The sequence below is a fragment of the Cynoglossus semilaevis genome, chromosome 6 (assembly GCF_000523025.1).
Source record: "Cynoglossus semilaevis isolate Cse_v1.0 chromosome 6, Cse_v1.0, whole genome shotgun sequence".
NCBI classification, from domain to species: domain Eukaryota; kingdom Metazoa; phylum Chordata; class Actinopteri; order Pleuronectiformes; family Cynoglossidae; genus Cynoglossus; species Cynoglossus semilaevis.
Window position 1 is genome coordinate 9,717,585 of NC_024312.1, and position 25,092 is coordinate 9,742,676.

Below are 25,092 nucleotides of genomic sequence, written 5' to 3' on the forward strand. Positions count from 1 at the left end.
TACCTGGGCGGCAGGTGGGATGGCAACCTTCCACACATGAGAGCCAACATTGAAGTCGATCTGGATGTTGGCAGGTGATTGGACAGGCAGGTCCGCAACTGTTATACCTCCACTGGCATAACTCCTCCCCTGTGCCTGGGATCTTGGGGTTCAGCTCTTCACAGCTCATGGCTACGAGAAGCAAACGGAATTTAATTAAATGACAAATCCATTTAGGTTTCTGAAAAAAAAACAACCAATTGTTTCCCTTCTTTAATCTACTTCTTAAGAAGTATTATTAAAAAAAATAAATGGATGAGCGTGGTGCCCGCTTAAAAAAAAGAATACATATCGAAAAAAAAAAAAAAAACGTAAGTTAAGTTAAATCTCCACATGGCGCCATTAGCCACTACTGTATCGTCTGTCTCGATGCTAAGAACTCATAATTAAAACCACATTGTATATACTATATTTTGTGTGTGTGTATGTCTCTATAGCAATTAAAAACATGTTTTTTCCATTGTTATTAACACAAGTTTTTTAGAGGGCCGGAACTGATGAATTTTTTTCCCTGTTATTTCTTATGGATGAAGCTATTTCTTATACCACAAATCCTCTTGATTCTTATTCTTAGGTTTTGACCCTCAGAAAATATATGCAGTGTGTGTGATGTGGTGAGTCGGAATGAGATTATAGAATATCACTTCAATTTTGCAACTGTATTCTTTAAAAAAAAAAAAAAAAATCCCAACTTACGGCACAGATCATTAGACCTCCAGCTGACTGCTATGCCTTTTTCAGAACAAATCTGAGCATAGGCAGCGATTACATCACAGAAACATGCGCAGTTTCCCACTGATGTACAAGAACATGCTGACTCCACACACATCTCCGAAAATGGCTCGGGATCCACCTAAAGAAAGTCAGGAAGACAGTGAAGAAGAGCCTACGAGACAAACAAATATATAATTCTCAGCTGGTGTGTTTGTAGTAAGTCTTACCTGACTGTTGCAATCCCTAAAGAGAGGACCAGTGATCACATGACATGACTGCTCCACTGTTAGTAACTTGATAACGTTATCGCCACACGGAGAAGGTACCTGTTCAGACACGAGAGTAACAGTGGTCAACACACACCTTGACGCAGTCTAGCTTTGTTAAACCTAAGAACACACTGAAAATGTAATGAACTCGTTTTTGTATGTTGTTGTATATATATATATATGTATCTTTTTTTTCAAAGAACATCTCCTATCCTAACAAACCTACTAACATCTAACATGCACCTCTTCTTACTCTATGTCCTACTATGCTTATGACTTACTTATATGACATATTCTTATGACATACTATTCTACTTACTCTATGACCTACTATGACTATAACTGCACTTTTAGTATTTATTATTTATAATCATGTATGTATTTTTGTACACTGCCTGGCCCAAAAAAAAAAGTCGCCACCTGGATTTAACAAAGCAAATAGGTACGAGCCTCCTATTGGATAATTACTGCATGTGCGATTATCTTTCAGCTGGCAACAAGTTATTTAACCCCAACTGGTGCAATGAGTTGCTTCTCGTTTCCTAAACAACCATGTCGAAAGACACATCCCGTGGTCGTGGAAAATATGTTTTTATGTTATCTTTCGGCTTTGTCCCTTTTTCAGGGGTTGCCACAGCAAATCATTGATTTCCATCTCTCCCTGTTCTCTGTATCTTCTACTCTGACTCCAACTACCTGCATGTCCTCCCTCACTGCATCCATATATCTCCTCTTTGGCCTTCCTCTCTTTCTCCTACCTGGTAGCTCCATCTCTAACATTCTTCTACCAATGTATCCACTGTCCCTCCTCTGCACATGTCCAAACCATCTCAATCTGGCTTCTCTAGCTTTTTCTCCAAACCTTCCTGTCTGTGTTGTCCCTCTAATGACCTCATTCCTGACCCTGTCCATTCTTGTCACTCCTAAAGAGAATCTTAGCATCTTTAACTCTGCCACCTCCAGCTCCTCCTCCTGTCTTCTGCCTATTGCTACTGTCTCTAAACCATACATCATGGCTGGTCTCACCACTGTCCTGTAAACCTTTCCCTTCACCTTAGCTGACACTCTTCTGTCACAGATCACTCCTGACACTTTTCTCCAGCTGTTCCATCCTGCCTGTACTCTATTCTTCACCTCTCTTCCACAGTCTCCGCTGCTCTGAACAGTTGATCCTAAGTACCTAAACTCCTGCACCTTCACCACCTCTGCTCCTTGTAGCCTCACTATTTCACTGTTCTGCCTTTCGTTTACACACATGTACTCTGTCTTGCTGCGGCTGACCTTCATTCCTCTTCTTTCTAGTGCAAACCTCCACCTCTCTAGGTTCTCTTCTAGCTGCTGCCTACTCTCACTACAGATCACAATGTCATCTGCAAACAACATAGTCCATGGGGACTCCTGTCTGACCTCATCTGTCAATCTGTCCATCACCAAAGCAAACAAGAAGGGGCTCAGGGCCGATCCTTGATGTAGTCCCACCTCCACCTTGAAGTCTTCTGCTCCTCCCAACGGCACACCTCACCACTGTTGTACTATTCTCATACATGTCTTGCACCAATCTAACATACTTCTTCTAAGATAACTTCTGCTCTCTTAATATCTGTTGTGTCTATACTCCGCGTTCATCAAATTCCACAAAAATGTCCCTTAATTGGTCAACACAAATTGATCACGTATCATGGATTTGTGTGGGAAAAACAGACTCATGATGACTTCATATTTTTATACATTACCTCTGTAACATCAGCACAGCTGGGATGAACCTTCCAAGAATTTCCAAAGTGGGAGGGGTCAACCTCAAGCTGGTTGTTGCTGCTGACTAAGTCGTTGTTAATGTTTCCATCAAAGTTCCCACACAAACCACACACCCGACCCTAAATACAAAAAACAGCATTTATACATTACTGTATATATTGTTGTTGTTGCATGTGTCAAGGGGAATCTTGTTAACGAAGAGTGGGACAAAGTCCACCTTCTGCCGAAATGCAATTGTGGGCGGGACTGTGCACGTTGTATATATTGTAGATGTTACGTTTAAGTGTTTACGATTAAGTGTTCCCTACTGGTGTAGGTACTGAAAAATCTAAGCGACTATAGTCAATTTAATATCTGTGATGGCAATAAAAATAATATTTTCATTTTTTTTATATAAATATATTTTCATTTGTTAATTTGTGTACACTTTCGTTATTTCATAACTGAGGATGATTGCTTCTGTCTTTTGTCTATTATCGTGAGACATAAAAAATGACAGAGGTTTTCGTACCCTGTAGCTGGCTGAGATGTGAACCAGCAGCATGGTTCTCCTGTCCCAGCTGATGGAAATGTGTTTCCCCAAAAGCACAGTATAAAACTGACCGGACCGGACGATCTCCACTTGTGAACCCTGCAGAATTGGTCTCTTCATCTTCACCTGTTTTCATAAGATTTTAAAACAGTAAATTATGAGGTGCTCTCTATCTATCTATCTATCTATCTATCTCTCTCTCTCTCTATCTATCTATGTATCTATCTCTTTATCTATCTATGTATCTCTCTCTCTCTCTCTCTCTCTATCTATCTATCTATCTACTTATCTATCTATCTATCTATCTATCTATCTATCTATGTTAAGAGCCTAAGGGTAGGAGGTGTATGGACCTAGATCACCGGCAACATGAAGGGTTTCGATGAACATATTTCAATGCTACCAACCAACAACCAAGAGTAAAGAAGCATTTAAATTACTGCATATTACCTCTCCCTGTTGCATCAGAATCAACCCTCCGTTGTAGAAGACCGTAACGGTTTTTGCACAGTGATGTCCCGCAATTCCACAGGCTTCGTTTTCAATGAGTACTCTGAAAGAACCTTCCTCTCCATTACATGTATCCTATAAACAGGTGCACATGAAAACACCTGCCAGTTTAGACATTTACATACGTATATTTACACTTCAAAATAATATAGGTAGCTTTAATTAACATATCAACTGCCTGTCAGGTTTTCGAGCTGCCATGATGGAGGGAAAAAAAAAAAGGTAAAACATAACCGTTCAACTTTTGCAGTGGAAGCTGGAATCAATCCCACCAGTCACTGAAAAGGGCACCAGAACATTTTGTCCACTTACAACTACAATCTAATTTAATTACTTTATTTAATACATTTAGTGTAGTCCAATGAACCTGCATGTTTCTGGACTGTGGGAGGAAAGTGGATTACCAAGAGGAAAAACCTCCGGATGCAGGGAGAACATGGTAACCGTATTAACAGAGGTGCCACTGTACTGTACGTATGAAACGTGTGCTGTAGCTGTGTCTGTTAAAATGAATACAAATGCTTTGATAACCACTCGGCTAGAGTGTTCCATGCTGAACTGCTGTTTTTACTGTAACCCGAGATTTGCCTGAGGCCAAATGTCAAAGACGTGGGTTACAGTATAAGGTGGGCTGACACCTCTTTGGGGTCAGGTTAGCCCTCCTCTGATGTGCATGCTGCAGTCAGTGTGTGTTGCTTACTCTCTGCAGAGATGAAACACTTGGAAATGAAGACATTTCCACCAGCAATAGAAATGTTTAGATGTAGATGTCTGTCAATATAACCTCAAGGAAATCCTGTATTTTGATGTCAAGTTTTGACGTTGATAGGTCTATCGTGCTTGATCTTGACATTCTCAACATACGGTACACTGCCGCTTACCCTCCAAAATGGCGGCTAGACCATAGACGGGCTGTGACATCATCCCAAATTTGCTACACATTTTTTGACCTTTGCCTCACCTGGACTAAAACATACTGGCAAAGGCCAGTGAACGAGTACTTGAAGCCGTCAAAAGTGATGTAGTGTCCCTCAGCCACGGTGCGGCACACACCGTCACAAACCTTACCCGTGCAGTTCCACCGTCTGTTGTTACACACACTGCAAGACAAAACCCTCAGTCGGAAAAAGCCTTAAGAAATTATGACTACTAGTTGTATTTCATCCACTAATAAAGACAAGAGTCATCTTTTTACCAGGTGTTGCAGTCTACGGAGATGACCTGGCCGGAAGAATAGGCCCTGTTGTTATGGTAACAGGGACACTGTTCAGGTAAAATACATTCTCTGCCGTGATGGACCTGTGAATAGATTCATCAGAACGCTTAGTTGATGGATTTTTTAAAAATTTTTGTTCATGCAGGACATGTACAAGACCAGCAACATTGTAGTTAGGTGTGCTGTGACTGATGGGTTCAATGCGGGGGTTAAACCAGTGATCGGCTGTGGACGTGTATAAATGAGAGTGACTATCCAGAATAATCTATAATAAACATACAACAGTGACTATCCAGAATAATCTATAATAAATAACGGTTTAAAGTATTTTGCAATAAACAACTGTTATTGTTATACATTATTACAATATTACAATATAACAATATAATTATTATTTTGTTGTTAATTATTTTGTCTAATACAGTGGGGCTTCAAGATACAAAATACAAGTTTTTCAAGTTACGAGTAAGCAACTTTTTCAAGATTTGGCTTGAGATACTGTCGATTGGTTATTTTACCCCTTTTAAAACAATAAAATAAAATGTTTTCTTATTTGTTTTATATGATCAATATATTTGTTTATATCTATGTTTTTGATGGTGGGGTATTTTCATTTAATTAATTAATAGTATATTTCTGGGGGGCTGGAAGAAATTAAATTTTTTTGTTGTTGTTATTTTTATACGAGCGGATCGACACACTGTTGTGAGTGCTGTTGTGGAACGGATTAAACTTGTATCTTGAAGCCCAACTGTATTTCATATGTTACAAATATGGATTTTGTAAGATATATGTATGTTTGTAAATAGATATTAATACTTTAATTTTTTTTTGTTGTTGCTATTTTTATGTTGATGTTTATTCTAAAACAAAATACAAATTTAATCACAAACAATTTAATCTCCTATCGCGGTAGTTGCGTTCCAAGACCCACCGCTAAATGGGAAAATCTGCGAAGTAGGGGCGAGTTAGTTATTATAGTTATTTACGTATATATTTACATATATACGTAAATATATTTATGTATGTATAAAAGACATACATAAATAACCTAAATACATAAAGTATTGTGTACTACTATGTATGTAACAAATAAAACTACATTAACTAGCCCATTCCTAATTTTACGTTTTTGTATTAAGGTGCGACAGTTGAGCGCAGTACATAAAGGAAAAAGGAAAAAAAGAAAACACTTTCAGTAATAAAGGTTGCATACCTCTGCTCTAGGACCCTACCTATGACCAATTACTATTTTATTATTATTATTTTACGTATACATAAAAGTAAAGCAAGCCCTACCATGCCGGGAGGACAGAGGCAGCCAGGGATGCAGGTCGGGCTGACACAGGGAAAATCCAGGTTCTGGCAGGTGCGTGCACACTCAATTCCTTTTTCTCCACGACCACACTCTGTACGCAGTAAAGGTGGAGGGCACTGGGCTGATCGGCGCTCTGCATAAAGAAAATAATAATTTTTTTTTTTCCAAAGAAATGATTAAAGCCTTATTTAGACTTGGTATAAATCCGATCACTAGACCTTAAAGTTCGTTCACATTTCATGAATCGTTCTTTATAAAGAGCAACTTTCTCTCTAGCAAAATAAAGAAATGATATCTGAAAAGGATGCAGAGCAGCATTAAATATCTAAAGAGGAAAAATGAGGTATGGTAGCTACTTAGCTGGTTGGACCAATGTCCTGAACAAGAACACTATCAAGTATAAACGACACACCAAGAATCTTAAGACCCTGTCCAATATACCTGATTTCCTCCACTAATTTTTTTTTCTTATCTGGAGCTAAAAGCGTAGCTCTAGCTGGCTAGCATGTACACCTTCACTTTGAAATACGCATAGTACCCCGCATTGCTGATAGTATGCATTCCATTTTGTTACAGTGAAAGCATTTCTATGTATTCTTGTAGATTTTGAGGTTTTGAGATACCCTTATTGCCACATCTTCAGGTTTGAAAATAAAAAGAATAAAGCCACTGACTTTTTAGTACTACTAACTTATTGCCACATCTTCAGGTTTGAAAAGTAAGAATAAAGCCACTGACTATTTGCCATATTGGTTGATCTTCAGTGTAAAGTGTCTGTTTTTACAGATGAATCATGGGAAATAAAAGGATCCGGGAATAATGTGGACACAACTACCAAGAATGTCCAGCTTCTACGTTGTGACTGAGTTTTAGCCTCAGTAACATTAAAATCAAAATGATTTGAAAATGAATCCAAAGAACATTATTTTTTATGAAAGCAAAAATGAACAAACGACTAACAGATGTACACATACTGTATATAGAAATATATACATAAAGAAAGACAAGTCCATTACATTGACAATATGTTATATAACATTTAGAGATGAGTATATTTTGAAAAGGTCGACTTCGTAGACTGCACAGTTAAGAAAAACATTATTAGTAGTATTAGCCACAGGTCTTCATAAATAATAAAATGGTACCTCTAACTGACGGCCAGTCATCTTTGTAGAACAGGTCAGACAGCATATTGTTCATTTCAGGGGAGGAGCAGGTCATGGAGCCTTTCTCGCAGTAGCTGCACGTAAACAAAAGGTCTGTTAGGATGATACGTGTGGAGTCTTTCTAGTTTACGCATGAGCGGTCACTAACCAGATACTTTTGTGATCGGCATAGACATCTCCGGGCTGGTAAAGCTGCCCATCATGCAGACAGGGGCACTGGGCGGCAGTCACACATTCTCCAGTGTCACTCAGGTACTTTCCCGGGGGACAAAAACAGCCTTCTTCACACAACCTGTCGCCGTCACAGCCGGCCTCAGCTCCAGAGAGAGCTTGACAAGTGCGGTCACACAAATTCCCGCAGGTTTCATACACTTGGCCTTCAGGGCACTCCAAAGCTGGCAAACAAAACAAAAATATCGGTAATTCTCAATGATCCATTAAAAAAATAAAATAAAATAAAATTCGAAAAAACAAAAGCCCAGATCTATTGTTGACAAACTGAAAAAACAAAAATTCATATTCGTACTGATATAAATGATGTTTCATCTGAATCAACAATGAATTTAATAATTGATATATATTTCTAAACTCAAATGGTATATTTATGTGTGTTTGTGTCTAAGTTCTAAACTTTATGAGGCTAACAAGCATCTGGCTGGTGCTGTACTTCTTATTTCACTTATTTCATTATGAGCCATATGCCATAAGTCAATTTATTGTTTCAGTCAGACATGCAGGCATTAATATGTATTTAACGTCTAAGGATGTTGAATATATGTTGAATGATTATTATTGTTTATTAATATTTATTCACCAGCAGTCTCACTGTGTTTTGTGTATACTGATTACATTTACTTTTATGCATTTAGCAGCCTACAGAGTAGAACTAACATTATCAAGCAATGGGAATCGAACCCAGGACTCCCTGCTCTCTGATTCCCAGGCAGGCGTGCTAACCGCTACACTATAAGAACCCCTGTCTTTCTTCTTTTATGGACTATTATGGTGTTTTGCTTTTTAATTTTTAACCCATTTTTACCCTTACTTGGATATTAACATTCTGTTTACTTTTAATGTGTTGAGCTTTAACTTTGCATTTTTCCATGTTATGATGGTAGTGTTGTCAGAGTGAAAAGTTCTTAAAGTCCATATTTGGTATACATGTGTGTGGCTATGTTTTTTTCCCTTCTTCTTTATGTGTGAATTTTACATTTTCATGAGTTTCTAGTTTGTCATTCATATTATTTTTCTACGTTGTTTATCAACAATGTCCATCTGTCAGTTACCACAGAGTGAAGGGGTCCTCCAGTTGAGCAGCACTCCATGAGCAGCGCACACGGCGGCGTAAGCCGCCAGTGCGGAGCAGAGACATTCCTCTCCATCTACGCACGCACATACGTCGTAGCGACAAAATCGCCGGAAAGGAGCAGGATTTACCAGGACGTAACACGGACTGAATGCATCGGTTGTCATGACGGCGCAGGCCTCTTCTGCAAAACGCACTACAGGGGACAGAAAAGTTGAATGACATGACAATGCCCCCCCCACCCACATCTTTCCTGTAAATGTAAAGTTCACATACCTCTTTTTGGATTCAAGGAACAAGGATCAACCTCGTGTCTGTGAGGAGATTCACAATCTGCGTTAATCCTCCAAGAATGTCCAAAAGCCTGAGGTCCTGCCTCCACCAGTCCAGAGTCACACAGGAAGTCATCGCCTCGATTCCCATTGAAATTCCCACAGAGGCCACAGGTCTGTCCGGCCCATCTTGGACTGAGCTGTATAAAGACAAGTGGCGATATAACTAGAGGGTGTCCTTGGTTTTACGACCTCCTCGACCTACGGCGTTTCATTGTCACGTTGAAAGTCTTGTTCTTCCATCATTAAAACCAATTACACACGGGAACTAGCGGGCAAATAAACGAAAACCACCTAACTATGCTGTGAAACGATGTCACTTAACCCTTTCATGCATGACGGTCACTACAGTGGACAGCTATTAAAATGTCATATGTCACAGGGGACGCCTGAGAATCCACTGTAGAGGCTTATATGCAACACTGCCATCAAAACCTATTCTTATCATAGAAAATGACATTTTAATAGCTGTCCACTGTGGTGACCGTCATGCATGAAATGGTTCAATGTAGGTGTATGGGTGGAGTTCTCTACATCACAAAGTTAGTAAAGTCGTAATGGTCCACCCTAGGGATGGCTCGATCCAATACTCAGGATTGCTATTGGTCAGATATTGGTCAAAATGTCAGGATTGAACATTGAAGCAAAAAAACTATGGTCCATGCTATGTAAAACCAAAGACCAAATGCTCAACTTTGCTTTGCGAAAGTTGTATCGAGCCCTCAACAGTTCAACAGTTCAGGTGTATTTTCCCATTTTGTTCAAATTATGAAAAATCTACAAAAGTAGTAGTAGTAGGCACTCCAGCGATGCAAATATATGTACACAAATACATGTACTGAAAATCTGAAAAGTAATTTTTTTTTTAGTATGTCCCAATAATTTACCTTTAAGAACAACCGTCCTCGCCCATCCCATTCCAGACGAAGGTCTTCTCCAAGCTTGACACGAACAGAGGATTGAACGGATCTCTGAATTTGCAGACGGCCTGTGAATTATTCACACAGAATAATTGTTTTGAATTTTAACATTACATGCTGAATAATACTGCCAAAAATGTGTACTCAGTGGTAACTTGGCAGCTGGTGGACTCGAACCTGAAGCCTTCTGGACGCGAGTCTTCTTGCTTAACAACTAACCCACCACTGATAATAATTTTGTCTTTATGTCTTCCTAGACAGTAAAGCAAACTTTACATTAACTTCTTAACAAAAGAAAAAAATATATAAACAAAAAAGACATATGCAGATCATTATTGCAGTTTGTTAGATTATGCTTAACAACTAACCCACCACTGATAACAATTTTGTCTTTATGTCTTCCTAAAATATATAAATATAAACGAATAAGACATATGCAGACCATTATTGCAGTTTGTTAGATTGAAGACTTCCACCATCCAATCAAATCACTCAAAACACCAATGTGACTGTAGGCCTGCAAGAACGCCAGGAGTAGCAGATCCTTTTACAAAAGCCTATAGTGCCCTCTAGCAGCTGTCAGTGTAAAAATAACAAACAAGTGAAATTATATATTTTACTATATAAGTAGCACCTGAGTACAAGTCACAAACCTAGTGAAAGGATGAAAAGAAAATGGACTTATAGTCTTATTTGATTGGATGGTGGATGTCTTGGATCTAACAAACTTCCGACTTATAGTCCAGAAAACACGGTACTGAAAGCAGTGCAACTGAGAGAAAAGCTATTTAAATGTTAAAATATCTGACTTTGTTTAGGTCAGCAGAGAAGGCTTTACTGGCCTTGACAGGGAAACGTACAGTACGATGCAAATAACAAGTGTCATACCATGATGCATTGGGGTCTGAATGTCAAAGCCGTTAACTGAGATTAGTCCTCCATGCTTTAGCTTAATGATCATGTTATCCAGAGATGGAAGGCTTAGTGTCACTGCACGTGTGCATGTAGCTGCTTCATCATTTGCACACTGAAAGAGAGATAAAAAACAATTCTCAATTAATTTATAAATAGATGATCAATATTTTGATTAGGGATGCACAGAATATTCGGCCACCAAGAATTTTCAGCCAAAAGTGCATTTTGGGTTATTGGCCCAAAGGCTTTTCATCACCGAAAACAAAACGACCCAAACAGGAAGTTATGTGAGGAACATGTCTCTGGTGTGGACGTATTTCAACATATCAGAGAGAGAGAGACCCACGGATAGCGATTTGCAAAACGTGCAATGCTGAAATTTTAAGAAGGGGTGCGTATTCCTTTAATCGCAGCACTAAAGTGTCTCATCTAAGCAAAGAGGTTGAGACGCACCACGCAGTGAAAACAACGAAAAGTAATTTGAGTAATTGTTTTATTCTTTGAAACAATAATATTATTTACGCAATTGCAGTCCCTTTATTTTATTGAGGTTCAGTACACAATCATAGCCATAAATGCAATGGTACTAATAATTGGCATAATAATTTCTTTCGGTGTTTCGGTTTTTGGCCTTGGTTTCCTCAATTTCGGTTTGGGCCAAACGTTTTGTCGTACTTGTAAAACTTCTCTCCCCCGCTTTATATCACTGTTGTCTTTCTTGTTTTATTTTGTGTCCCACCTCCTGTGTCTCTCTCTAGGCCTGCTACTTCCTGCCCTCGTGTGTTGTCTTAGTTGTAGTGTTCTCCAGCATTCTCCATAGCTTCTGTGTTGTTTTTTTCTGTGCTAAGTGAGCTTGTGCTAATCCCCAGTGCCTTAAATATCGGCTTCTGTTTTTCGAACTTGGAACTACAAGACAACTTGTAGTTATCTTTTGGATAAGTGTGAGCTTTCTATATTTTGTTTGTTACCTAAACAGGAAGCATCCTGTTTATTATTCAGATGTTCATTTTCGATTGCTAAAGCATGACAGACAGACACTGGTAGAAGAACTTAAGGTAAACCACATTTTTAACACTATAAAGGCCGTGACATTTTGCTCAAAATACCTCCATCAATTTCCTTGCCTTGGGTACAATAGTAACTAGTACATAAGCTATGATAAAATAAAACTTTGAGCTAACAGCGTATTCCTATATTCTATACCAGTGTTTCCCAATTTCTTTTTTCTGGGGACCCATATTTTAAAAGTCACAAACCTTCGCAACCCAAGTCAATAGACATTATTCGTAAACTCTCGGAAAACATGATGCAAAGTGACCCCCCAAAAAAAATTTAAAAGTCACAAATCTTCGCAACCCATGTCACCAGACATTATTCATAAACTCATGGAAAACATGATGCAAAGTGACCCCAAAAAAACCCTCTTGTGATCCACCTGAGGGTCGCGACCCAGTCTTTGGGGAACAATGTTCTATACCTTCCAGTGGAGTAAAAAATTAAATACTAATGAAATATACATTATACTGTAAAATATAAGTTGTGTTTGCAGTTCCTTTGCTCAATAGATTACAGCAGATAATGTACGATCCGTAAGAACAAATACTATATAGTACAAAAAAATGTACTTACCTGTACGATATCAATAATGACAGAAAATTCCCCCTCTGCGCAGTCTCTCGCCAGCAAATACTGACACTGACCACTGAAGGTGAAGAACTTGTTGTCAAATGTCTTGAAGTGTGACTGGCCTACTACCAGGCATTCACCTAGCACAAACAACAGATGGAGAAATATATTTATATTTTATTAGGACTATATTTGATAAAACGACATATTGCAGGGCATTCTCACCGGGGCAGCCTTCATTAGTACATTCCCATGAACCATGGCGACAGACACTACACACAAAAATGAGCTATTTAGTTTAGAACTTTTTTTTTTGTTTTGTTTTGTTTTGCCCTATGTTACTCTTCTTACCAGGTGTTGCAATTTTGAGAGACGGTTGATCCTGGAGGGAAATGTTGTCCCATGTGCACACAGGAGCACTGCAAGACTTCCACACAACGCCTGCCATCCAGTACCATGCCCTCTGAAAAATGAAAGACGCGCCATGTTAAAGTCAATACACCTAATAGAGAGAGAGATTTTGTTGTTGAAACGTGTGGTTTTGGTTACTGGGGCACGTGCAGCCATCCACACATTCGTCCTTGCAGACCTCCTGGATGTTGAGACTGTGGCAGTTTGTAGAGCAGGCCTTGGTGCATTCACTGTACTGCATTCCAATGGGACACTTGGGGACTTTGCGTCAAAACAGAACAAATAATCACACACTTACAGTTTCACGTCGTACAGCAATACTTATAATAGATTGACCGGCTTACAGCACTGGGACTCCTCTTGCCAGCCTCGTAAAAGTATCCCCTTGGTGTTGCAGGTACGGACATATTCTAACAGGATGGAACAGTAACAGTCCTCCGTGTTCTTCTGCCTACAGTGACATGCCTCCTCTTGACACAACAATTGGAAATCCTCAGGAGAGACCACGCTGGCACATTGCTGGAAAACTTTAGAGTTCTTTAACAGATTGCAGTCTGTAAAGGTCTACAGATAAAAAAAAAAGAGAGAGAATATTATGTTTCTTTTATGAAATGACCGTAATATACCGTGATTTCCGGACTATAAATCGCTCCGGATTATATAACTCGCACCAGTGCCCTCTAGTGGCTGTCAGTGTGAAATTAACGAACATGCTAATTTTCAGATTGCAGATACAAGCCTTGAGGGCCCCCCGGTGGCTGCCAGTGTGAAAATAACAAATGTGAAATTATATATTTTACTATACAAATCGCACCTGAGTATAAGTTGCAGCCAAACAATGGAAAAAAAGTGCGACTTAGAGTCTGAAAATTACGATGTGTAGATATATGTATATATATTTAACTATATAAATCTATATAAATATATATTGTTTTTCTTTTTTCTTTCAGAGAGATAGCGCCACAGTTTACTTTCCAAACGTTTCACACTTTCTTACGACTCTAGTATTTTGAGTTTCTTGTACTCTCACCTCCGTTGTCGGTTTGGTGCCGTTGCAGTACTTGCTTGGCTTTGACACACGCTGACACACTGTCAGCGGCCCACTGACTGCCCATGAGTTCGCAAAGTCATAACTGTGCTCCGTTAAAAAGCCTGAAACAACACCCATGTAAATACACAGAGAAATTGGCAGAGGTCTTCCTCATCTCTCCCACCAACAGTGTTTACCTTTCTTTGTTTCAATTTTATCTCTTCCTGTCCAAAGCTGTCATTTTTTCCTGTTGCTGCCTAGTCATGACATTAATCATTTCCTAAATTCCACCAGTGGTGCAACCTTCCTAATTTTCCTTGAACTCACAGTTAGCTGGCAAACACAGTTTCAGACTTCTGACTCTAATCTATTTCCTGCAATGACGCCCCGTACCCTCTTGAGCTGTGTAGTCGTCAGCCTGCACAGAGTTGAAGTTTCCACAGAGGCCACAGGTGCGATTGTTGTGGTTCTTGGTCAGTGTCACGGCAACATTGGTCGCACTATCAATGGTGACGGAGAAACCAAACTCTTCACTCCAGAGCTTGTAGTAGCCCAGCTCTGAGCCCACAAACACAGAGTGAGATGCATAGGGCAGAGGGATCCTGGATAAAAAGGAGACATCATTTAATTTTCAAATAGGACTTGTTTTTTTTTCACTCATTTGATGTATATCGGTACCTTCTTTCATTCTGTGTAAGCAAGCCATCCACCGACAGGTGTAATTCAAAGTCTTCTCCTAAATACAGAGTGACTCCTGTTCTTTTGCCATCAATAAAATCGCCTGTCAAACCACAAAATGTCATTATTTTCAGGGAAAAATACCTTTCATATGAAGACAACATACAGATAACAATGAAAGCAGTACCTTTCATATGAAGACAACATACAGAGAACAATGAAAGCAGATGTTATAGATAGCTACAATTCCTTAGAATATGAAAAAATATATTCTGTAACAGCGCTGTAGTCAACCAAAAGAAAGTCGTGAAATTTCGACTGAAAATCGACTAATCGCCGGTGGAGACGAGTTGAGGGTTGCGCAGTGGTTGGTAGCCGTGTCCGCCTAAATGAAGTACAAATAAACACGAAGGCTAGTCTATTTGCTTTATATGATATCAGTTTTGACCTAATTATTTATTTTGGCACTGAAATTAACACACACAGTTGGTCTGCTCTGACAGCGTTTTGCATCTGCGAAATATCACAGCCCATGATTTCCGAAAATATGGTAATATTTAAGCACAAAACTATTGAGGAATGTGATTTTATTTTGTTATCAAATTTGGCACACCGGTGCGGCTGCAGTTATAAAGCAATTATTAGACTAAAACAATTAAATTCCGATATGTTCATTTCCTCAAAACGGACGCAGCGACGCGACACAGACGAGTTAGCTTACCGTTTTTAAGTGATATGCCAAGCTAGGAGTCGAGCCGTGATATATAAACGGTTGCTTGCAAACCTTTCATTTGACTTTTTTCCCCCCTTCCATTATCTAAGTTTGTAAAATGCCGCCACACTGTGGCTGTCTTTGACACGACAAAGAGGACTGACTGTAAATAAAGCTTTGAAAACAACCCCAATTAGACCTCTACATTTCATGTTAAAATCAATTTCCACTAAAATAAACTGCTTTGTAAAATTCACAAACTTTTTTTTTTACCAACTTTCCAGTACATATATAGTAGAAACCTTAACCTGTTGCTTAATTTGGACTCCAAGTGTGGCTCACCCAGAATTGTGAAGGTATGATGGTTGCAATCCCCAGCCAGAAAATAGCTGCATTTTCCAGGAAACGTATACAAGACTCTGTCAAATGTCTGAACGGAGTGCCGTCCAAACAAACTGCATCTTCCTGTTGTAGCTGACACGCAGGCTGGAAAATTATAAATAAAAAAAAATTATCATAAATCATAAAAAACATTTGTATTTCAAGACACAGAAACTCAACTGAAGGTAAATTCCAAATTAAATGATAGTGTCTGTTACATTATATAAAAAAAGTCTCACTCACCTGACAGAAGAAGGAGGCCCCAGACTCCTCGCAGGAGTCGCTGTGTGATCATCTAAAATTAAATACACGAATACCACGATATCACCATGTGTTATCTGTTTATGACAGCATTGTGTGTAACACTTAAATTGCCTCCTAATAAACACCTTTCCCTTATCCTTAATTTAAATAACACTGATAAAAATAATAACACATCATTATTACCATCATAGTTCCACCTGATTTGCAGATTTACAGTGTGACAGACTTTGCAATCAGAACAATCTGAGCCGCAAACAGGTACAAAAGGAAAGGAGAGTGCAGTTATTTTAAAAAGGAAAGTTCTCGTACCTCAGCAACTGCTGCTGTTCCCTAAAGATTTCAGGCCCGTCAAGTTGTATCATGAAGTTCTGAATATCTGTCTGCCCGTGTCTTTGTGCTAGCAGAGTTATACCGTCCAACAGATTCAGCCAGGACAATGCCAGGAAATGTCCACTGATTGCCCTCCGTGGCAATTAGTCCACCATGCCTGTCTGTATCAGTGCCAACACAAACAATTCTCTGGAAAACCTACTTGCTGGACATGTTTCTTTTTTGCGAAAACGAGTGTTTCTGAAACCGTCCAAACAACACATGGCTTAGATCTGCCAAAAAACATGGTGAAACTGTTTGATTTACCTAACACACTCAGGGACAAACATCACCTTGTAAATATTATGATTACAATTTGGCAACACTTCTTCACGTTTATCTTTTCATTTTTTGAGACACTCTTCCAAAAACAAGCTCATTAGGGGACTGGGTTGATCGGACACTCTAAATAAACCATCGGTGTGAATGTGAGCGTGAATGGTAGTTTGTCTCTATATGTGACCCTGTGATGGACTGCACTCCGTCCCTTGCCCTTGCCCGTTGATAGCTGGGATTGTCTCCAGCTATCAACCCCTCTCTCGCAACCCTGCAAAGGAATAAGTGGTACATAATGGATGAAGAAATTACTCTGGCCTCCGTGTACCTTCTCCAGGGATTGCCACAGTGGTAGTCCACATAGTAATTTGGTTAGTTTTGTGTATGCAAAAATCTATAAGCCACATTTGTCAACAGAATAAATAATAAAGTCTGGTCATATTTATCAAATTCAGCTTTTTCAATTATTCGTAAAATATTTAATTAAGAGGTTTAATTTAATTAACTATCCCGCCATTATTATCAAAACGGACACTGACAGGCAAATGACGTCATCGAAATGGCTTCTGGCGCTGCTGCAGACTGCTAAGTTGGTGCGCCGCTGTCTTTAGTAAAGCATAATATGATCACCTTTGTTTAATCAATGGCAAATATTCAAATAAACCATGTCGCAACGTGAATCGCGCTATATAAACGACATGCTCTTGTAAGAACTGTGAGAGAAATAAATAAATAAATCTGGCGCACACTGTGCAGACAGTGCAGCGGGGACGGACAATACTTGCGCGCACATGTGATACGGGCGCCGAGGAGCGTTCACTGACTGTCGTGTGCGCCCGTGTCTTTTTCGCCTGCTCTTTGCTCGTGATTCCCGGTGTAACAACCTGCAGCTGAGAACAGCTATGGCTGCGCTGTCAGGAGGCGAGATGTGCGTGAAATTCATGATGTTTGCCTTCAACCTGCTGTTTTGGGTGAGTCTGAATTAACACCGACCAAAAGAGACACCATATTGTGTGTGTGTGTGTGTATATGTATAAAAGGGAGAGAACGCAAGCGACGTACATTCATGTGCGTCAGCGGGTTACTATAGGGCTAATAAATGATTTAAACAAATTGACTTTCGGCTAATGTACACAGCTCGCTGCGCTATCTCTGTACGCAGCAAGCTATGTCCATTAGCTGAATAGTCGTTCCCTTCGCACCGTCACTGAAACTAAAACGACCATCTGCTGTCTTGTTAGACTGGGCGGCCACTGAGGATAATCCACGGTGGCCAAGTGACCCACTTTAACAGCGTATACTGTGGAATATACGCGCAATGCATATCAATAACAGCGAAGAGTAGCAGGAAGTGGAGGAGGAGGAGGACTTCCGGTCTGTCACGTGATGCACAGTGAGTTGCGCAGGTCAAAAATCGCTCTCTATTTTTTCCTCTTAGTTAGAACTAGTACAGCAACAACGAAGCCATTTAGCTATGTAAAATGGTATAGGGATAAAGCAGGTGAAGGTACTCATTAATGACAGGTTTATTTTATATGCAATTTGCTGTACCACAAATGAATGTTTATTGCAGTATGTTTACAGTGTTGTTGTCAGAAGAAATGTGTCAAAATCTATCCGTTGTTGTCAGAAGAAATGTGTCAAAATGTGTCAAAATCTATCTTAGTGTTTCTCTGCAAGATAGATTGATGTAGAAATAAAGCAATAAAAAAAGTGAAGGAGTTTTGGTTGTCAAATTTTGCATTATTTGTTAATCAAGTGACAGACATGATGACAATGGCGTCATTTTTAATTCAGAGCCGGGCAACAGTTAACACTTTTAATCGGGATAAATTGCATGATCTCTCTGCTGATTTAAAAGCGATCAGTCACAAGAGCGTTGGAAGTGACAAAAAAAAAATCCCATTATTGTAAAACATTGGTATTATAGTGTGCAGTTGGAATGACAGATGGGTTCAGGGTACGGGTTGGGATCAGAATGTACTACTGGTTTGGAATCAGTGTCTAAAATACAGACGTCTCAGCTGCAAGTGGCAGTCTTAAGGATCGACAGGAGTGAGCAGACCTGAGGACCAGCTAAGTCAGGCAAACTAAGGCCCGGGGGCTGGATGCGGCCCGTTCAGCTTTTTAATTCGGCCTGTCAAACTTTTCCAAATTAGATTATTTATTTATATTACCATTATACATCTGCCTTTTCCCTGCAATACCCACGTTCCCCCAAGAGATGGCGTACAAAATGCTAGAAGCATTTTAGCCTTTATGCATGACTTTTACATTAATTAATTTATATTAGTTCACATAAGTGTTTAACTGCTTTGCCCGTGTATTTATGAAGCATTTGTTTTCAAAAGCTTGGATGGATAGGCTGTAAAAATTAAGGTTGTAAAACCTTTGCTGGGAAAAAAAAAAAAGAAGTTTTGATTCTCAGGGGAACATGCCTGAACAGAGAACCTGCATGACAACTCACATGACACGCCTGGCACACCCACCCAGGTATTTCACCGTAGTTCTAGATACATAAAAACTGACATAGACGTATATGAGAAGAAGACTCCAACACCAACGGGAAATATTATCACCTCACATACAAAACCACATTTCCAGTGTCCTACTTGTGCCCTCATATGTAGCATTAAAAGGGCGTTTCCTTTCCAGCATAGTTTTTCTCTCTCTCTCTCTCTCTCCCTCTCTCCCTCTCGAGATGATCCTTTCACTTTCCCCCCATACGGAAGTAACCTGTAGGTACCCGTTGTGAGCAACATTGTGTTTGTTAACTGCAACAGTATGAAAGTCCCTGGAGGAATACAGTGTTTGAAATATCTAATGATTATCTTCAGTGTTATATTTGCGGTAGGTGAACCTTTTTCTACTGTCGGTTTTCACTGTCGTGTGAATGTTTTCGTCAAAAAACGGAAAACTAGTTCAAACGTTTTTTGTTTTTTTTTTGACCAAACATTCACAGTAGATGTATGATTAAGAATAAGAAATGGGTTTGTGTCAGTTAGTTAAGTTAAACATTAACTGACGTGGTTTTGCCATGTGTGCAGGTGGTTGTCTGATTTTTTTTTTAAACCTGTGAGATAGTCAAAATCTAGTTAAGTTAAACATTAACTGACGTGGTTTTGCCATGTGTGCAGGTGGTTGTCTGATTTTTTTTTTTTTAAACCTGTGAGATAGTCAAAATCTAGAGGTGGAAAGTAACAAATTACGTTGTTGTGAGTAACTTGGATTTTAGGGAATAGGTAATTCAACCTTTACTTAAGTACAAGGCTGGTGCGGGGGAAAAAAAATGGAGGTTGAGGGTTGCTAAGCAGAGAGTAGAGGACTCAAAAAGTGAAGGAAATCCTTGGCCATATCTCAGCCAGCTCTTTGTTTTTAAATGCAAATGAGGCGATAACTTTCAGTACATTTCTTTCACCTTTACTCTAGTGGATTTTTTAGATGGTGATACTTTTACTCATAGAATTTAGAATTTAAGCAAAGGTAAAGATATTTTTTACTTCATCACATTTTTTTAGAACTTTGTCACCAATGCGTGACAATTTGCATCAGTTGAAGAAAAAAATGTATTGCACATCAGGCATAGAGGCTGTTATGATGCATTTTTAGCATTTGGTGCATGACTTTTCCATGGTGTTTATATATAAATTCACACAAATGCTCCATATAAATGTGGGACAATTGTGTCAAAAGGTTTGCCCACGCTTGGGGGCAATAAATATTTTTGATATACTTTTTTGGAAACTCCAGTCATGCCCTTTGCCCTTTACCCCAGACTTAGGTCTGGAAGGTTTCGGTTTTGAGTCCAGCAGCTGCTGAGATACCTGGCCCCCTCCCCCCCCACTCTTTCTAATGTGCTTCATAAAGCTTTACAGAAGTCTATTCATCATTGACAAATGTGTAATTTACTTTTTTTTTTTTTTTTTTCATCTCCAGTTTGCAGGTACAGCCCTGCTGTCCATTGGCCTTTGGCTCCGTTTTGACCCAAAGACCAAAGACTTGTTTGAAGGACCGGACTCTACACATGTCTTTTACACAGGTTGCTATCCCCACACTTAAGCCGGTACAGATCATGACATCTTAACATCTAAACAAAGTGGTGTGAGGTATGTTTTTTTTTTTTTTTTTCCCTCCTCTTCTGTGCAGTTGTTTATATGCTAATTGGAGTTGGAGCAGTGATAATGGCAGTGGGTTTTCTTGGATGTTGCGGAGCCATTCGGGAGTCACCTTGTATGCTCGGAACGGTTTGTACAAATTTTCTTTTCCTCTTTGAACTCTTTTTTTTTTGTTTTCATAAATAACTTGGTAAATAAATTGCTGGTAAAACTAAAATTTGAACCAAAAGTTGCTGCGGTTCGGGATACACGTGTTAAGTAACTGTTGTCTGATTTTGCCGGTGTTTCTTGCACGTGCTATTTCTTTTACTTTTTTTTTTATGAATCGCCAAAAAGAAAGAAAGAAAGAAAAATAGTGAGAACAACAATAGAAGTAAAGAACGATTGTACAAAAGCATGAGAATGGCGCTCCGGTTTCAAATCGGGCTTCAGATCCGTTTCAGATCTTAGCAAAGTCATCAATTATTAAGAACAAGGAAGCAATAAAAGAAGCTAAGCTTCTAAGGAAGCTAAAGGAGTGACTGTGACCGCCAAGCAAAGATCTTAGAAACTAGAAGTGGAAAAGTTGCTACTGATTTGGATCAACAAAAAGCAGTTGGTGCCGGCGACAGTATTTCGGAGACAATCATTTGTAAGAAAGCGAAAGCGAACGTTGCACAATCACGACTCCTCAGCGCCGGTAAAGACGAATGAAATTGCCTTTCCTATTTATAGCTTTATTCTTCATTCAGTTGTGTTTATCTTTTATTGTTAGATTTTTTTAACGATACTGTGGGTAAAGTTTGAATCAGCAATCATACGGGGTCCAGGAATGGATGAATCCATTTTTAGATTGATTCCAATAGGGAAGATTGTTTCAATTTTTTTTTTGAACTTTCACGGATTACGAATGACCTTCAAGAACGAATTAAGTTCGAAAACCGAGGTTCCACTGTATTTGCTCGGAGGCAAGGGGAGTAAAGTAAAGTGAAAGGACGAAGTTTTTATCATAGCTCTGACACATGCAATAGGAGCTTCACCACGGACACATCATTCATTGTTAGCAACAGCCAAAATAGAGGTTTTGTAGATTAAATATTTGCTATACTATATTATATACTGTTTTGTTTTGTGCCCTTCTCTTCACAGTTCTTCGCTCTCCTGCTCGTACTCTTTGCTATTCAGGTTGCGGCAGGAATCTGGGGATTTTATAATCAGAGCAAGGTATCATTCAGTGTGAAGTGATGTGCGTCTCTCAACAACGTTGCTTGAAAAGTACTTGGCAGAAGTAAACAAATGCGCACTCTGAGCCTGGAATGTGTCCCATACAAATGCATATTATTTGACACAAGTGAAGATATTATGTATATTTATTATTTATATTTTTATATTCTATGTATAATATATTATTATAATATTATATGTATGCTATACATACTAATGTATTTTGTTGCATTGTTGCAGGTAGTAGATGACATCACAACATTTTACGTGCAGACGTACAACAACTACAAGACCACAGGGGAAGAGGCGCTCAGGGAGACACTGCGCTTAATTCAAAGCGGGGTCAGTAACTTCACTTCATATTCACTTATATATTTGCAATATTACAGTTAAAATTAATTATAGTTAATTTTGTTTTTTTCTTTTTGGTCATTGTGGTCAAGGTTCAAGAAAAATATTACTGCAAGTGATAACCGTTTGCCTTTAACATTTAAAGACACATGCGTACAAATTTGAATGATTTTTATGGTTTAAAAGATAATGTCATAGAAACACTTGAAGTCATTTTCCAAGAACATTAACCGCTGTACTGTACTGTTTATATGTGTATGTGAATGTAATCATTTTTAATACCGTAATTTCCGGACTATTGAGCGCACCTGAATATAAGTCGCACCCACTAAATTTAACGAGAAAAAAATAATAGGCCGCACTTCTCTATAGGCTGCAGGTGTCCATGTTGTAACATGGGATACTTACACAGCAAGATTTTTTTTTTTTCCGTTTAGGTCTAAGCTAACATTAGCTTCAGAGCTAACTCCCTTAATTTGTGCTTGTCCGCAGCAGAGGTAAACAGAAAGAGGGAAGTTGGGGGTCTTTATTATCAGCCGCACCGAGCACAACGGTACAAAAACAGCGTTTTAACTTAGCTCCTGTAAAACCAACTCACGCTTCAACGTGACAGGACTCAACTTTTGCTACTGTCCTCTCTCTCGCGCGTGCGCCGCACACAGCCATTCACCGACAGACATACGCTACTAGTATAACACACAGTATCCTACCAGAGACGTCATTGATCGATTAGCATTAGCATCACTGTTTAAGCTGCAGGGTTCAAAGTGTGTGAAAAAAAAGTAGCGGCTTATAGTCCGGAAGTTACGGTAATAAAAAAAAAATAAAAAAAACAATATCAAAAGTCAAAAGTATTTCCCTTTGCTAGTCAATTTCTCTCTGACTTCATCATGTGACAGTTGAACTGCTGTGGTCCGACTGGAAACGCAGACGCCGCCAAAGACACATGTCCACAGGGAGAGCTACTTGAGGAGCTCATGACTAAGGTACAGTTAACCAAGACTGGCTATCGTACATTTCATAGTTTACCATGTGCTGTGACTTCTCTGAGTGTTAGTGTCGCTACGGCAACAGAAACAAGAATGTTCTGAGGCTGTCAAAGGAACAGGTCGTGGTTTTTTTTTATTGATGCCAATAGGACCTCACAGTGTGCTGTCATGTTTATGGTTATGGTTATAACTTGTGATTGTACGGAATTAAGATTAATCGTGATCATTCAATATAACCCAACATTCCTAAATTTAACAAATAAAACTTGCTGGAATAGAAAAACAAAAAAGAGCAGGTAGATGTATGGCTTTCACATACATAAGAGCAGGTAGATGTATGGCTTTCACACCTGTATGTATGCCATACATACATACATAAATACAAATGTCTTACTTACAGCAAAACCTGTTCTTTTTCTTGTTTATGTTACACCTGTGTGTTGCAGAGCTGTCCCGATGCCATTGAGGAGGTTTTTGATTCCAAACTGCACATAGTTGGAGGAGTCGGCATCGCTGTTGGGATTATCATGGTAACAGTAGTTTGTTTTCATCTAATTCGTCCAGTCATGACTTCCTACAACAGATACACTTTTAATAGATGACACAATGTGGCATGCATTTACCATGGACCCATATACGCATTGGGGCCCTAATAAGAACATTATGTCATAGCGTAGCATCTGATAAGACAGACAGATTGAGATTGTTTAATTGCCTTATAATAAAGGCCACGTTGCTGGCGTTTCTTAACTTGATCATTTAACTTGAATAAATAATATTCAGTAAGTTAGATTATCAAGTTATGGAGTAGTTACAGCAATACAGTCATAAAGGTATAACTGAAAATAATGAGTTTGACACCCCTTGACCTACGCCCCAAATGGGTTTTAGGGAAATGCGGCACATGCTGAAGTAAATCTAAAATATATCTTATATATTTTTTTTTTCCCCTCTAGATTTTTGGGATGATCTTGAGCATGCTCCTGTGTTGCGCCATCAGGAAATCTCGTGAAATAGTGTGATACCTCAACTCAACTCGACTCGACTCAACTCAACTCGACTCACTTTAACTGTATAACTGACACAACATCAGTCCCTACGTAGAATCACGGCCTTGGTTTGACCTCCGACAAAGACACCGACATGTTCGCGGGGCGTCGTCGTCTAAGTTATACTCGGTGCAGGTCTTTGTATTATATACACTGTCTATTGTCTCAAGGACAGCTTCACTAGACGAGATTAATGTGCCATGCGGTTATTAGACTACGGTGTAGAATAGGCGTTCACGCTGAAATGTAAGAATTCCATTTTCAGAAAAGTTGGTTCATTTTCTATTCAGGAAAAAAAACAAAAAAAAAAAAAACGTTGAGTGTAATTGATAAATGTCTACCGCTAGGCCTGATACAACCTCAGGTTTACTTTAATAGACCTGAGACTATTTGGCAAAGAGGTTTATGCTTAAAAAAGCCGGTCGGCAGGTATTTACAACGCCAACCTTTTTAAACTAAGATCACATTAGTATTTCCTTTAAATGTTTGATTAAACAGGACTAAAGGACTACATTTATTTTTTAATTTTTTTTTGCAATTAGAACATTTAAAATGGATCATATACCTGGTATGTGGTATGTTAGAATGAAAAAAAAAATATATCGCTTTCAGTGGATGTTTATTTTTAGACAGAATTAGAATAACC

General features: G+C 39.0%; 2 protein-coding genes across 4 annotated transcripts in view; one reads left to right on the top strand and one right to left on the bottom strand.

The window, feature by feature from the left end:
* Nucleotides 1-16,765, bottom strand: part of vwf (von Willebrand factor) — a 33,438-nt gene extending 16,673 nt beyond the window's left edge. The window contains exons 1-26 of the mRNA XM_008311873.3: nucleotides 16,404-16,765; nucleotides 16,074-16,125; nucleotides 15,792-15,935; nucleotides 14,738-14,840; nucleotides 14,453-14,661; nucleotides 14,060-14,181; nucleotides 13,374-13,593; nucleotides 13,168-13,290; nucleotides 12,970-13,081; nucleotides 12,844-12,890; nucleotides 12,622-12,758; nucleotides 10,966-11,104; nucleotides 10,045-10,145; nucleotides 9,102-9,297; nucleotides 8,806-9,021; nucleotides 7,668-7,914; nucleotides 7,499-7,593; nucleotides 6,335-6,486; nucleotides 5,015-5,118; nucleotides 4,781-4,919; nucleotides 3,760-3,894; nucleotides 3,289-3,435; nucleotides 2,756-2,896; nucleotides 981-1,079; nucleotides 736-892; nucleotides 4-171 (exon numbers count right to left, since the gene is read on the bottom strand). Coding sequence (XP_008310095.2) covers nucleotides 4-171; nucleotides 736-892; nucleotides 981-1,079; nucleotides 2,756-2,896; nucleotides 3,289-3,435; nucleotides 3,760-3,894; nucleotides 4,781-4,919; nucleotides 5,015-5,118; nucleotides 6,335-6,486; nucleotides 7,499-7,593; nucleotides 7,668-7,914; nucleotides 8,806-9,021; nucleotides 9,102-9,297; nucleotides 10,045-10,145; nucleotides 10,966-11,104; nucleotides 12,622-12,758; nucleotides 12,844-12,890; nucleotides 12,970-13,081; nucleotides 13,168-13,290; nucleotides 13,374-13,593; nucleotides 14,060-14,181; nucleotides 14,453-14,661; nucleotides 14,738-14,840; nucleotides 15,792-15,935; nucleotides 16,074-16,125 — 3,505 coding nt within the window. The 5' untranslated portion in view covers nucleotides 16,404-16,765. The remainder of the gene's footprint in view (nucleotides 1-3; nucleotides 172-735; nucleotides 893-980; nucleotides 1,080-2,755; nucleotides 2,897-3,288; nucleotides 3,436-3,759; nucleotides 3,895-4,780; nucleotides 4,920-5,014; nucleotides 5,119-6,334; nucleotides 6,487-7,498; nucleotides 7,594-7,667; nucleotides 7,915-8,805; nucleotides 9,022-9,101; nucleotides 9,298-10,044; nucleotides 10,146-10,965; nucleotides 11,105-12,621; nucleotides 12,759-12,843; nucleotides 12,891-12,969; nucleotides 13,082-13,167; nucleotides 13,291-13,373; nucleotides 13,594-14,059; nucleotides 14,182-14,452; nucleotides 14,662-14,737; nucleotides 14,841-15,791; nucleotides 15,936-16,073; nucleotides 16,126-16,403) is intronic.
* A 719-nt stretch (nucleotides 16,766-17,484) lies between these two features.
* On the top strand, nucleotides 17,485-25,032 carry cd9a (CD9 molecule a). 3 transcript variants are annotated; one of them, XM_008311864.3, is made up of 8 exons: nucleotides 17,485-17,710; nucleotides 20,676-20,778; nucleotides 20,886-20,983; nucleotides 21,983-22,057; nucleotides 22,298-22,399; nucleotides 23,308-23,394; nucleotides 23,844-23,927; nucleotides 24,354-25,032. In XM_008311864.3, the coding sequence occupies exons 1-8, from the start codon at nucleotides 17,642-17,644 to the stop codon at nucleotides 24,417-24,419; spliced, it is 684 nt and encodes a 227-aa protein (XP_008310086.1). In that variant the 5' UTR covers nucleotides 17,485-17,641; the 3' UTR covers nucleotides 24,420-25,032. The 3 variants fall into 3 exon arrangements, with proteins under 3 accessions (XP_008310086.1, XP_024911720.1, XP_024911721.1); XM_025055952.1 differs by lacking the exon at nucleotides 24,354-25,032 and adding an exon at nucleotides 24,032-24,273 and having other exon boundaries at nucleotides 23,844-23,980; XM_025055953.1 differs by lacking the exons at nucleotides 17,485-17,710; nucleotides 24,354-25,032 and adding exons at nucleotides 19,444-19,589; nucleotides 24,032-24,277 and having other exon boundaries at nucleotides 23,844-23,980.
* The last annotated feature ends 60 nt before the right edge of the window (nucleotides 25,033-25,092 follow it).